The sequence below is a fragment of the Dendrobates tinctorius genome, unplaced genomic scaffold, assembly GCF_039654945.1.
Source record: "Dendrobates tinctorius isolate UK_male_01 unplaced genomic scaffold, ASM3965494v1 ptg000353l, whole genome shotgun sequence".
In the NCBI taxonomy this organism is placed as follows: domain Eukaryota; kingdom Metazoa; phylum Chordata; class Amphibia; order Anura; family Dendrobatidae; genus Dendrobates; species Dendrobates tinctorius.
Genome location: NW_027362019.1, coordinates 2,638,842 through 2,653,208, shown reverse-complemented (window position 1 = coordinate 2,653,208; position 14,367 = coordinate 2,638,842). Strand labels below are relative to the sequence as shown.

Genomic DNA, 14,367 nt, shown 5'->3' with positions numbered 1-14,367 from the left:
GGTACAGTATATGGGAAGGGTAACCTGAGTTTCATCTGAGTCACATTCAGGCTGTGTAGAGTGTGAGGGGAATGTAGTGGTCTGGGTCAATGTACCAGCAGAATCATCTAGCAGTGGCTGGGCATCAGTGCACTTGTGGCGTCCCCAGGAGTGCGGTCGCCAGAGTGGCATTACCTTCCTCCTAGGGAGTGTGTTGTCATGCTTGGGAGCAACGAAGGATCTCTCTAGCAGTTCCACCAACACACAGCACATTTCCCACTCCAGGCCAGCAGGGAGACCTCTGAACCTGACTGCTGAGGAGTTGCTCTCTGTGGTCGGGAGGAGGTAAGTTAGGCCATTCTGTGAAGGGAAGGGGAAGTGTGTGGACGTGAGAAGGGGAGCTGGAGTATGAGCAGAGTTAAGGCTCACTCCTAGCTGGAGCGCATGGTCCGGATTCCGGTCTCCGAGTTTGTAGGGACAGTGATGTTCCTGTAGCAGAAACCAGAGGAAGTAGCAGCTGTAAATGCTCTGTACCCAACTAAGGCTCGGAGGCCCCAGCAGCGACGTGTGGGAGCCAGAAGGAAAAGGCTATGGCTGCCTGCCATACGAGAAAGTTCATAAAGAGAGTCAACAGGGGGAACTTCATTGAACTCAGCACTGCGAGTACCTCAGATAAGCGCTAGAACGTAGGCCACACCACCTATCTGCAGAGAGAGAATTCCATATTGACTTCTAGACTGACCAACTCTTTCTCCATCCGTACTCTGGGTCCTGGACGGCACTTACCAAGTCCAGGTAAAGGAACTGCACGACTGTGTCTGTCCTCTTTCTCCTGCGCCTGGCGCATGGCTCTGCTACATCCTGCACTGCACACCATCTACCAACTCTTTCATCTGCCCTGAAACTACGGCCCTACCTGTGCAGGGCTTCTACATCTTAGCTGCACCACAACATCTGTCCCAGAGAAGCGCCACTGCAGCGCTGGTCAATCTAATCAGAAACCACAGGTGGTGTCACGTATCATTCACCTATAAACGTAATTCACCCCTTTGCCTGGACGCCCAGGGCCACGGAACGGGTCACCACCACCGAGACACATCCCTGTGAGACACAGGCCCGGTACCGATTAACCCCACTGCCCTGGCTGGCCACCCACACTCCATGTCAGATTCATCTTGGACTTGGGAATTCACGATTTGACTTGATAACCCAGGCATGGTATGATAGAAAGAGCTACATGGACTAATGTGAAGTGTGGCCTGCTGCCTCATTCAGTTTGGGTGGGGGTGCAGGACACAAGGAAAGGGGTTCTTCCTGACCAGGAGCCAGCACTTGACAACTCAGTGCTTGCATTTTTTGAAACTTCAGAAGAGGAGGGCATATTTGCTGGAGTCTGTTTCGGCAATGTAAGCCAAAAGCAGTTCCTCATGCTCCGGCTTTAAAAGCGGTTAACCTACTCCCAGAAAAGGTATCATTCCAGGCGTTCCGGAGCCAGACCATGATGCAGGCTCAACACCTCCTGCCTTAGCTGCTATTGTGCTTTTGCCACTACCAGCAGATGCACCACCACCATCAGCACCAGCTGGCCCCCCCACACCCACGTCCGCGGCCACTTCCACCAAACTTCAACATTTAGCACAAAATAACATCACATATATGGTACTGTATCAGAAGCGTACAGCTCTATTCAGTCAAAGGATAATTGTCAATCTCCATATATATTCCATCAGTCACACAGAGACGCTCCCAGGCTCAGTATGGATTAGACAAGAATATAAAAAGTAGACAAAGTGTACAGTATCATCAGATAGCAGGTATATATAGCATAGTTTAAACATTAACAATGTACGTCTATATATCAGGAGTAGTGTTGAGCCACCCCACTAGTGTTTTGGTTCGTCACACAGGAGGCAAGTTCGTCGAATGTTCATCGAACCACACTGAAAACAATGGCAAGCAAACACAAACACATAGAAAACAATTACAAAACACCTTAAAAGGTGTCCCAAAGCCGACAAAATGCTCAGAAGCCAAAAATAACATGGAAAAGGGCAACTACATTTACAAAAGAGGTGGAGGAGTAAAAGGAGGAGGTGGAGGAGACACAGATCTAGGCTTGTCATGCCCTTATGAAGTCAAGAAAGGCTGCACTAAAAATGTAAAAAACAAACCAAAAAGAAAGAAAAAATTAAATTGAACACGATCATATACCGTCGGACTTCCCACCAATAAATTATGCCAACTGGCGATCGGGCGGCGTTATTCCCACGAACCTCCAAACACCGTCCATGAAGGCAAAGTGTTTGCTTTCGGGGGCAGTATGATTGCAAAGCTGAACCTTAAAGGAATGTCCAAAAGGGCACCACCAGGAGTGGAGCCTGCGGCTTAATTGGACTCCACCCGGGAAACCAAAACCATGCCACCTCAAGAAAAGATGCACACATTGAAAGCTTTGTCGATTGTGTGTGTGGTGTGGTATGTCCGTTTGTAGTTGTGCTAGCGATTTGTCAGCTTTATTCCGTTAACGACCGAGACTCCGGCATGCCCCCGCGGTACGCGTCAAGCTTACTAGAGGGATACGCGAGGTTCTGACATGCACGATCGAGCAATAACATGTCTATCATGGCATTACATGTCCGGGGCTGAATGCGCGCTACACTGAAAGGACCAGCTTTTGTCGCTTACAGGTGCAGATAACCCGCTGAACACCGTTAGTGATGGGGATCTGGGATTCCAATTATTCTCCGTGAACGATGATTTCCCAGTAAGTGCAGGTCAACCGCAATTCCTGAATTAGGCTTGACCGGCATTCCAGAAAAAAAGCAAAACATTACGTGTCCAAATCACAGGTGCTGTAGCTTGCTTAACAGCTCGGCAGCCGTTCTCAGGCCCAGTATGGATTCGACAAGATTCTAGAAAGTTGATAAAGGATACAGTTTCACCGGATAACACGTATATATACAGCATAGTTTACACATTTAAAAACCTATGTCTATAGATCAGGAGGCAGAGTCAGACGGTCTCAGGCCCAGTATGGATTTGAACAGCTTGTACAAAGTTGAGATAGGGTACATTATCACTGGATAGCAGGTATATAGAGCATAGTTTATACATTGAAAATTCTCCATGTTCTCAGTATGGATTAGACAACAATCTAAAAAGTCAAAAAAAGGAAATGTATTTGAAGCGTACACCAGTACCAGTCATATATATTTCTGTCTCAGTAAGACAGTCCAGCCTCTCCACAATAGGAAATGAGATGCATACAATTACTGACATAAAGTCTAGTGATTGCAGAAATCTAGGAATTACTAATCACGGGAACAACTTCCGTCACAATTCTCAGAGGCGATGCTGACCCTCAATTAATTAGTGTGTGGACACAGCAAAAACCTTTCTTTGTGAAGAAAGTGTTGCTGTATCGCAGTACCGTTGATCCCATCGCCGTTACTCATATCCATCCAATTTTGATCACAGGGAGAGATGTAAACATGGTGCTCACTGCCTATCATGATCTGTCACGTAACTTTGGAGTGCAAAACACAGAAGCCACAGGCCGTAGGCGATTCTATGGGATTGGCATGAGAGGGCACATTTAAAAACGTGCGCTGGAATGTCACACGTCTGTGTGTAGTAAAACTGTGAAAGCTGATGAGAAACCACCACTGCATGTCATTGTGAGTCGACGTCCATAAGAAATGGAAGCCATTGATCATCTGAAGCTAGATCCCGGCCAGCGGGACAGGGCATAGCTACGTCTTAACCATCAACTTCTATCAGTTCACCAAATTTGTAGTGGCAGTCCCAGTGAAGGATTTGACAGCCCAGACTACACAGCGGAGGAGCAGGGAGAGGTAAACATTGCAAATGCTGGGGCCCTGCCCAAGCAAGGAGGGCACACTCATGGGCATCGGTACTGGCACTGGGCCCCTCATAGTATGGCGATGTGTCTGACGGCGGGTGTGCACCCCCACCGTCAGAGACACTTGATTGCACTATGAGGGACCCTGTGCCAGTGCCCGCACCCAAGAGTCAGCCCACCCACCTGTCCAGGGCAACGGCACTCGCACGGTTGCGTGCGCTAGGTGGTGACCCCGGCCATGGGGAGAGGAGGCAGCCCAGTTAGGGAGGTTTACAAAATGGCATATGTTGATGTGGGACATTCACCTGCTGCTAAAAGTGAAATTGGTCAAGTGCAAGGAAGAGGACAAAAGCAAGCCATTTTTCTGGCAACCTAGGCGTCATCAGGGGAAGGTGGGACAAAATTCTTGGAAAACCATGCATGGTTCATTTTAATGAAGGTTAGATCATCCACATTTTTGGTCAAGAGACGGGTCCTTTTTTCTGTCAGGATTGATCCAGCAGCACTGAAGATTCTTTCCGATAGCACACTTGCAGCTGGGCAAGCGAGCTCCTGTAAGGCATATTGTGCCAATTCAGGCCAGGTGTCCAGTTTAGCAGCCCAATAGTCAAATCGGAATGACCTGTGAGGGAGAACATCGATATGGGATGAGAAGTAGTTTGTAACCATAGTTGACAAGTGCTGTCTCCTGTCACTTTCAATCGATGCAGTATTACCAGTCGTGTGAGCGGGACTTGAAAAATCAGTCCACAACATGGTCATGAAACCCCTGTCACCAACACCACTTCTGATGTGTGCACCACCAACACCTCTTCCAAGTTGCCCCCGGCCCCTACGGCTCGTGTGAGAACCATCACCGCTGCTGTGTGCTGGGAATGCCTCAAGCAACCGATTTACCAGAGTTGCTTGTTTATTAGCCAATATTAGGTCATGGTTCTCCTGTGGCATGTTTTGGAATTTGCCTTTATAGCGTGGATCCAGGATGCTGGCCAACCAGTAGTCATCGTTCATCATTTTGGCAATGCGGGGGTCCCTTTTTAGGATCTGCAAGGCATAATCTGACATGTGGGCCAATGTTCCCGGTGTCAATGATGCACTGCGAGTGCTGGGTGGAGGAGCACTTTCTGGCAAATCCACATCCCTCCAATCATGCACAAAGCCTGTACCTGACCTTGCCACGCCAACATTTTCTCTTGTCCCACCAGAAGCATCCTCCTCCCCTAAATAATCATCCCCATCATCATCATCCTCTTCTTCCTCCACCTTGTCCAGGAGAGGACTCGGAGCAGACAATGGCTGACTGTCAACAAGGCTTCCCTCCTCCTCATCAACCTCGGCTGCAGACGCCTTTTCCTTAATGTGCGTCAAAGTTTGCATGAGCAGACGCATAAGTGGGATGCTCATGCTTATGATGGTGTCGTCTGCGCTTACCAGCCGTGTGCATTCCTCAAAACACTGAAGGACTTTACAGAGGTCTTTCAGCTTCGACCACTGCACACCTGTCAACTCCATGTCTGCCCTCAAAGTGCCTGCCCATGTATCCTCCCACAAATGCATTACAGCCTGCCTCTGTTCGCACAGCCGCTCAACCATGTGCAGGGTGGAGTTCCACCTTGTTGCAACGTCGATAATTAGGCGGTGCTTGGGAAGGTGGAGCAATTGCAGCAGCTTCTGCATATGACTGGAGTGTATCGGCGACCGGTGGATGTGCAAGCACAGTCTTCGCACCTTCTGGAGCAGGCCTGTTAACTCCGGATAATTTTTGAGGAAGCACTGCACCACCAGGTTCAAGGTGTGAGCCAAGCAAGGTTTGTGTCTGAGTTTTGAAAGGGCTATGGCTGCCACAAAATTAGTCCGTTATCACTAACTACCTTGCCTGCCTCAAGATGTAGACTGCCCAGCCATGACTCAGTTTGTCGCTGAAAGTAGTTGGCCAGTACCTCCGCGGTGTGTCTGTCGCCCAAACACATCATCTTCAACACAGCCTGCTGACGCTTTCCACTAGCTGATCGATAGGGGGACACCTCGTGTGCAACACTGGCAGCTGCAGATGGAGTGCTTGTGCGACTTCGCTCTGTGGACAAGCTTTTGCTTCTGGAGGAGGAGGGTCGAACGCCTACAGCCAACTGTTTCCTATACTGTGGGCTAGGCAGCACTGTCCCACCACTGCTCTCCCCTGTATCCACCACATTAACCCAGTGCGCAGTGATGGACAGGTAACGGCCCTGGCCATGCATCAGTTGTGAGGTGCACCTTTCCACTCACTGATTGCTTGAGTGCATGTACAATGCGGTCTTTCACATGAAGGTGGAGGGCTGGGATGGCTTTGCGAGAAAAGTGGCGACTGGGTAGGTCATAGCGTGGTACTGCGTAGGCCATGAGTTCACGGAAAGCTGCGCTTTCAACCAACCGATAGGGCATCATCTCTAACTAGATTAGTTTGACAATGTGGGCGTTCAAACACAGTGTACGTGGATGAGAGAATGAGTACTTTCTTGTCCTTCTCATAGTCTCGGGTAGGGTGAGCTGGACTTGAGAGCTGCATATGGTCGAACTAGCGGTGGACATGCCGGACTGAGAGGCTTGATGATGTTGATGGAGTTGGTGTTCTTTCTGATGGCCTAGATTCAGTCTTTCGTTGCAATAACAGTGTGATTCCCTGACTGATTTACCCTTGTGACGACAACTCAACATTTGCTGCTTGGGGTGTGCTAACCGATGGGCTTACAGTGGGGGAAACAATGTAGTGTTGCTGACTACCTTCTTTGGGAGCAGTTGCACATAAGGTACGTGAGTTTTGGTAGTCCATCCACACTTGCAAGTGCATGGTGGTTAAATGTCTTAGCATGCAACTGGTATTCAAATTTCTCAGATTTTTCCTTCGGCTAAAGGTCTTTGCGCACTTCTTACAGATAACCTTGGCCTGATCATTAGGATTTTGTTCAAAAAAGTGCCACACTGCACTCTTCCTACTATGGAAGACATTTTGAGGCCTTGCACGCTGTGCTATTTTGACCGTCTGGCCAAGCTGTCCTGCAACTCTTTTGGTTTTTGTAACCCGTTTTTGGACTGCTCCGGGCCTGCCAGATAACAGCTGTTGCAATGTCGATGCCTGCTGCGGATGCTCCTCCTCCTCTTCTGAGCTATTGGCAGCGGCACCCTCTTCTCCCAATGGATGCCAGTCTGGGTCAACAACTGGGTCATCCATCACCCCCTCTTCAATGTCATGTGCACCTTCCTGTGTCACCGTGTATGGTGGTATAGTATGCGGGAAGGGGCACTTGAGTTTCATCAGGGTCAGATTCTGGCTCAGTACACTGCGAGGACAATGTAGTGCTCTGAGTGAATGTACTAGCAGATAAATCTAGCAGTGGCTGTGCATCAGTGCACTCCATGTCAGATTCATCTTGGCCTGGGTAATTCACGATTCAACTTGATAACCCAGGCATGGTATGAAAACAGCTCCATGGAGTAGTGTGGCCTGCCACATCCTTCGATTTTGGTTGGGGTGAAGGACACAAGGAAAGGTGTTGTTCCTGACCAGGAGCCTCCTGATGACTCAGTCCTTTTATTTTTTAAAATTTCAGAAGAGGAGGCGATAGAGCTGGAGGCTGAGTCAGCAATGTAAGCCAAAACTTGTTCTTGAAGCTCCGGCTTTAAAAGCGGTTTACCTACTCCCAGAAAAGGGAGCCTTTGAGGCCTTGTTGAGGCAGACGATGACGCAGGCTCAACACCTCCTGCATTAGGTGCTATTTTGCTTTTGCCACTACCAGCAGATCCACCACCAACACCATCATTACCAGCTACCAACCCCCGCCCACTTCCACGGACTCTTCCACCACACTTCCTCATTTTTGGGGAAAATGTACCCAAAAAACCAACAACTGTATGGTCCTGTAAAACAAGGTACAAGGTGTATATAGTAGTGGGGAGAATTGGAATCTCTCTAGACTTCAGGACACTGTTGAATTCTGTCAGGCCCTGTTTATATTACACCACAATGTGACAGTCAGATTCTGAATGGTCTTAGAAAGGTGTATAGAGGACCGTGTAGAATTGGAATCTCTCTAGACTTCAGAACACAGTTGGATACTGTCAGGCCCTGTTTATATTACACCGCAATGTGACAGGCAGATTCTGGATGGTCTTAGAAAGGTGTATAGAGGACTGTTGAGAATTGGAATCTCTCTAGACTTCAGGACACAGTTGGATACTGTCAGGCCCTGTGTATATTACACCGCAATGTGACAGGCAGATTCTGGATGGTATAAGAAAGGTGTATAGAGGACTGGTGAGAATTGGAGTCTCTCTACATTAGACTTCAGGACACAGTTGGATTCTGTCAGGCCCTGTGTATATTACACCGCAATGTGACAGGCAGAAATTGCCTAGTGTATGACAAATTACAAGGTGTATATAGAATTGGGCAGAATTGGAATCTCCCTAGAGTGTAGGTCTGTAAGAATGGACAAACTCCTCGGCTTTTCCTTACAGAGTCACACACGTAAATAGCTTCAATTTGGCCGTGATAACAGCCGTTACATGGTACTGAGAGGAGCGTGCACGTACCCCGCTGTTCGGTGTATGTAAAATTGTCAAGCTCCGTGTTTTTGTATACGGACTGACACACGCTGTTTCTCTAGTTTTGAATAGAGAGACAAACAGCAAATATACTTAAGGTGTAGGTCTGTAAGAACGGACAAACTCCTCGGCTTTTCCTTACAGAGTCACACACAGATAGCTTCAACTTGGCCGTGATAACAGCCGTTACACGGTACTGTGTGAGGAGCGTACACCGCTGTACGGTGTGTGAAAAAATGAACGCTCACTACCTCACCAGGACAAAACAATACAATTAGAATTGTTTTTAAAAAAGCAGTTTGAACACCACTGTGCACACAGCAATGCAGCTAGCCTTAAAAGGCAGGCTAATCAACACCAGCGCTGCTGCACAGAAGCAAAAATCTTCAGCTTTCACTGCACAGTAACTACAGTGAAAAGCGCTATCAGCAGAAGCAGTTTTTTTTTCTTTTTGCCTTCCTAACGCTCTCCCTACAGAATCAGCAGCAGCTCTCACTATTCTGAGATCAGCATGAGTATCATGGCGGTCGGCGTGCACGCCCTTTTATACCCCCTGTGACGCCCCACAAAGCAAGCCAATCACTTGCATGCCCTTCTCCAAGATGGTGGTGACCGCTGCCTATGTCATCACGTTACCCACAGTGTCCGTTCTTCTTGATTGGCTGAAAAAGAGCGCTAAAGCATCTTTTGAAACGCGACTTTGGCGCTAAAGTCGCCGACCTCGTGGCCGACCTCACGCTAAGGTCGGGTTTCGTTTCATGAAACCCGACTTTGGCGAAAGTCGGCAACTTTTGAATTTGTTTGACCCGTTTCGCTCAACTCTAGTCAGGACTATTACATTGTATATTTAATCCAGAACGATAAGTAATGTTAATAAAAAATACAAAAGATTTCACAAAGGGGACAAAACAATACAGTATACACCATTACATAACAAAGAAACTTACTCCGCCGGTCAGAGATGGCTCAGCTAGCGGATGGCAGCTATCCGACTGACAATGTCCGTAAACGTGGATCCTGTCTACACGGTCATGTGTCTCTCTGCAGGAACACACTTCATATATCTCCTTGTCCTTATATCTTATCTGCACCTCCACTACACCCATACACCTCCGCTTGATGACCTCACATGGGGGCTGTGGGATGTGGTGTCAGTTTCAGAAAATTATGATATTCTCAACATTCACGATATTTTTACTCCTAACAATCACAGGCATTCAATATCAAAAGTCATACTTTTTATCTGGATTTTACCTTTTCATAGTTTGGAAACACAGCATGGCTGTTGTCATCCACTATTGATTTGGGGCTTATAGGCAGGTGTCACAGTTATGAAAAAAATGTGTATTCATCCCAGATTAGTCCTAAAGATGAAAATGTACAGTATGTCCCATCAATATCGGATCTATACAAACCCAAATATTCATAACTGGACATTGGAGACACAAAGTCGGGGGGGGGGGGGGGGAAGAGCCCACGTCTCCTCCTTTAATCAAACACCAGACTTGTTCACTTCCACAACAGGTATCCTTGCCATATGCAGTGCCGCCCTTAGGCTGTGTGCCCACGTAGGGATTTTTAAGCGATTTTCGGTGCGAAAACGGTTAAAAATCGTTTACAGATCGCCCCCCATGCATTCCGCACATGCTGTGCTAATGCTGCGCTTTTTTCCGCGGCGGAGTCGCATCGCGGAAATAATCGCATGCTCATTCTTTTGTGCGGAATCGTAAAGAATTGCCACGATTCCGAACCCATAGGAATGCATGAGAATCGCTTACTTCCCGCATGTGGCTATGCCCACCATGCGCGAAGTTAAGCGTCTCATGTGCGGTTGGTACCCATGGTGTGGAGGAGAGGAGACTGTCCTCCAGGCCCTGGGTACCATACCCCTGTAAAAAAAAAGAATAAAAATAAAAAATTGGGGTATATTTACCTTCCGACGTCCCGCGCTGCATTCCCGGCCTAAGCGTTCCCAGTAATGCCTTGCGGCAAGGTCCTGTGATGACGTAGTCTCGCGTGACTCTAGCGGTCTTGTGAGATCGCTATAGCAACGCGAGACCAACGTCATCACAGATCTCGCAAGGCATCGCTGGGAACGGGAGCGTCGCTGAGACTGCGCGGGACTTTGGAAGGTAAATATACCCCGATTTTTTATTTTTTTATCATTTTTAACATTCTTTTACTATTGAGGCCGCATAGCCGGCCTCAATAGTAAAAAGCTGCTCACACTAGTCAAACACTATGTTTGACGAGTGTGACCAACCTGTCAATCACTTTCCAAGCGATGCTTCAAATCGCTTGGAAAGTGCTTGAATATCGCACGCGAAAATCGCGAACGTAATCGCGGTGAAATCGCGCGGAAAAAAACGCTCGATTTCTGGGAAGGAGTCCGGTTTTTAGTGTCCGGAAAAAAAGGCTAAGTGGGCACATAGCCTTAAAGGGGATTAGTTTTATCACTTCCCAATGTTAAACATGTGGTTCTACATCCCTGAGGCTCTTAGACTGCAGTTTTGTCTCCTTGAGCTTCTGTGTGAGAGGAGGGGGGTGAATGCCCCCTCTCTGGAGATGTGTGATGGATTTGACTGCTTTCCAACACAGGATTCACTATTTTGTGCGATATGACTCTCTCATTTAAGGGCACAAAAACTAAAAGTTTGAGAATTGCAAAATTTTCTCCAAATTTCCAACTCATATCGATGAAATTTTACCAATAACATGGAGTACAATAGGTCACAAAAAAAAGTGTCAGAATCACCGGGATCCATGGAAGCTCCAGAGTTATAACATCATAAAGGGACAGTGGTCAGAATTGTGACATTTCGTCTGGCCATGAAGGTGAAAACCGGCTCCGGGAAGGGGGAAAAGTTCTGACACGATTCTTCTTGGTGGGTTTCTTGTTTTTTTTCTACATGTCAGAAGCTGGCCATATTTACAAAGGTGTGCAGACTAGGACTGAGAAGGATACGAGAACTGACTGAAGTCAACTTTTGCAGCGTCGGCTTTTGCTGCACCGAATATTCCTGTATTTTTTGCATCAATCTACTCGCATGTAAACCCCTCCATTACGCCTAGTCCAGACTGTGACATGTTAGCGAGACACGGCCCTCAGTAACCAGTGCTGGCTCAGTGGTTATGTCTGGCATCAGAGAGGCAGTGAGTGGGGGTCTGCATCCCGTGCATCGTCACCCACCAGTAATAATAATAATAAATGATATTTCTATAGCGCCGACATATTCCGCAGCACTTTACATTTCAGAGGGGATTTGTACAGACAATAGACATTACAGCATAACAATAATCACATAGATCATAACAGATACCAAGAGGAGTGAGGGCCCTGCTCGCAAGCTTACAGTCTATGAAGAAAGAGGGAGACACGAAAGGTGGGTGGTAACAGTTGCCCTGATTGTATGGACCAGCCATAATGTTAAGTGTGTGACAGTACAGACACAGAGGGCTAATGGATGCATAAAGCATGTGGGAACATGATGTGGGGAACCTGGTTATGTAAAACTTTTGGCTGTGCCACACAGGGATAGATTAGGTTAATGTTTTGAGGCGATAGGCCAGTCTGAATAAATGCGTTTTCAGGGTACGCTTAAAATTGTGGGGATTGGGGACTAATCGTATTGACCTGGGAAGTGCATTCCAAAGAATTGGCACAGCACGTGTAAAGTCTTGGAGACGGGAGTGGGAGGTTCTGACTATTGAGGATGCTAACCTCAGGTCATCAGCAGAACGGAGGGCACGGGTAGGGTGGTATACTGAAACGAGGGAGGAGATGTAGGGTGGTGCTGAGCCATGGAGGGCTTTGTGGGTGAGGGTAATAAGTTTATACTGAATTCTGGAGTGGATGGGTAGCCAGTGTAATGACTGGCACAAGGTAGAGGCATCGGTGTAACGATTGGTGAGGAATATGATCCTGGATGCAGCATTCAAGACAGATTGGAGGGGGGAGAGTTTGGTAAGAGGGAGACCGATTAGAAGAGAGTTACAATAGTCGAGACGAGAATGAATAAGAGAAACAGTCAGAGTTTCTGCAGAGTCAAAAGTAAGAAAAGGTCGAATTCTAGAAATGTTTTTGAGGTGCAGATGACAAGAGCGAGCCAGTGATCGAATGTGGGGGGCAAAGGAAGCTCGGAATTAAGTATGACCCCAAGACAGCGGGCCTGTTGCTGGGGAGTAATAGTGGCACCACACACAGAAATGGCAACGTCGGGTATAGGTACATTAGTAGAGGGAGGAAACACCAGTAAGACTGTGGCAGGCACCAGCCGTCCGGCTAAGACTGTGGCAGGCACCAGCCGTCTGGCTAAGACCGTGGCAGGCACCAGCCGTCCGGCTAAGACTGTGGCAGGCACCAGCCGTCCGGCTAAGACTGTGGCAGGCACCAGCAGTCCGGCTAAGACCGTGGCAGGAACCAGCCGTCCGGCTAAGACCGTGGCAGGCACCAGCCGTCCGGCTAAGACCGTGGCAGGCACCAGCCGTCCGGCTAAGACCGTGGCAGGCACCAGCCGTCCGGCTAAGACCGTGGCAGGCATCAGCCGTCCGGCTAAGACCGTAGCCGGCACCAGCCGTCCGGCTAAGACCGTGGCAGGCACCAGCCGCCCGGCTAAGACCGTGGCAGGCACCAGCCATCCGGCTAAGACCGTGGCAGACACTGTCTGGCTAAGACCGTGGAAGGCACCAGCTGTCCGGCTAAGACTGTGGCAGGCACCAGCTGTCCGGCTAAGACCGTGGCAGGTGCACTCCACAGCCATATGTTGCCTCCAGGAGTCAGATTCTTAAAAATGTAATGTTTTTAGAAATAAAGAATAATCTTAATAAAAAAAATAATTCAAGTTTCGAAAACAAAGTCTAAGTGCCGTGTGTTATTAACCCATCGGCAGAGGTTACCTGGACATTAGTAAGGCTGTGTCCCTAATAAAGGGGATCTGTCTGCACTTCACCCCCAACCGTTTATATGGGGGAGTCCATCCATAGCTCTGACTAACCAATTCGTTCCTCCATTACTGACAAATCACCATCTGAATTAATGCAAATAAGGCTGAAGTGCTCTGGGCGTACGGTAGATCTTCCTGAGACTTTGTCTTTCCACTCTATTCCTGCCCAGCTTGTCTGACTGATCCTATACTGTGTGACCTCAAGTAAAGGAGCCGTCAGTCAAGCCGCAAAAGGCAGAGCCGAGCACTGTTCATCTCTAATTACTGAAATAACTGATGATGAGATGCGGATATTACAGCTTCGTGTTTATTGAGCAAAGAAGTTGTAACAGCAGCATACATACAGCATAAAAGGTGCACCAAAGTGTAACAGCAGCAGCATACATACAGCATAAAAGGTGCACCAAAGTGTAACAGCAGCAGCATACATACAGCATAAAAGGTGCACCAAAGTGTTATAAAAGTTAGGAGAGACCGTGACTGGCCCATACAATCCCCTAATCCAACACTAGATCAGATCAGAAGCTGAAGACCAAAGAAATGCATGTGATCAGAGCAACAGGAACACATCCAAGAATCAGTCACGGGATCACACACCCGAGGAGCACTCACAGGATCACACTCTGAGGAGATCTCACAGGGTCACAACTTGGAGGAGCACATCTAAAGGAGTTTTCACAGGAGTAAAGCCCAAGGATCACACCCCCAAGGAGAACTCATGGGATTACACCCCTGAGGACACCATGAAGAGTTATCACAGCGTCACAATCTAGAGTAGCACACCTCGAGGAGTTCTCACAGGGTCATAACCTGGAGGAGCACACCCCAACGAGCACTCACGGGATTACAGCCCATAAGAGCACCCCCTCAGAGGAGCGCTCACATAATCGCACCACGGAGGAGCACTCAGAAGATCACACACTTCCATCCGGATCCTTCATTCGACAAGGCAGGTTGTGAAGAGTCTTCTTCAAGTCTGGCAATGGACAAAAACAAAACATT

The 14,367-nt window shown here is 48.1% G+C and overlaps 1 protein-coding gene across 3 annotated transcripts in view; it reads right to left on the bottom strand.

Moving 5' to 3' along the window:
- Positions 1-13,650: 13,650 nt before the first annotated feature.
- ARHGEF39 (Rho guanine nucleotide exchange factor 39) overlaps positions 13,651-14,367 on the bottom strand; it is an 83,477-nt gene continuing 82,760 nt past the window's right edge. For all 3 annotated transcript variants that reach the window (XM_073562501.1, XM_073562502.1, XM_073562503.1), the window contains exon 12: positions 13,651-14,341. In XM_073562501.1, the coding sequence (XP_073418602.1) occupies positions 14,272-14,341 (70 nt within the window). In that variant the 3' untranslated portion in view covers positions 13,651-14,271. The remainder of the gene's footprint in view (positions 14,342-14,367) is intronic.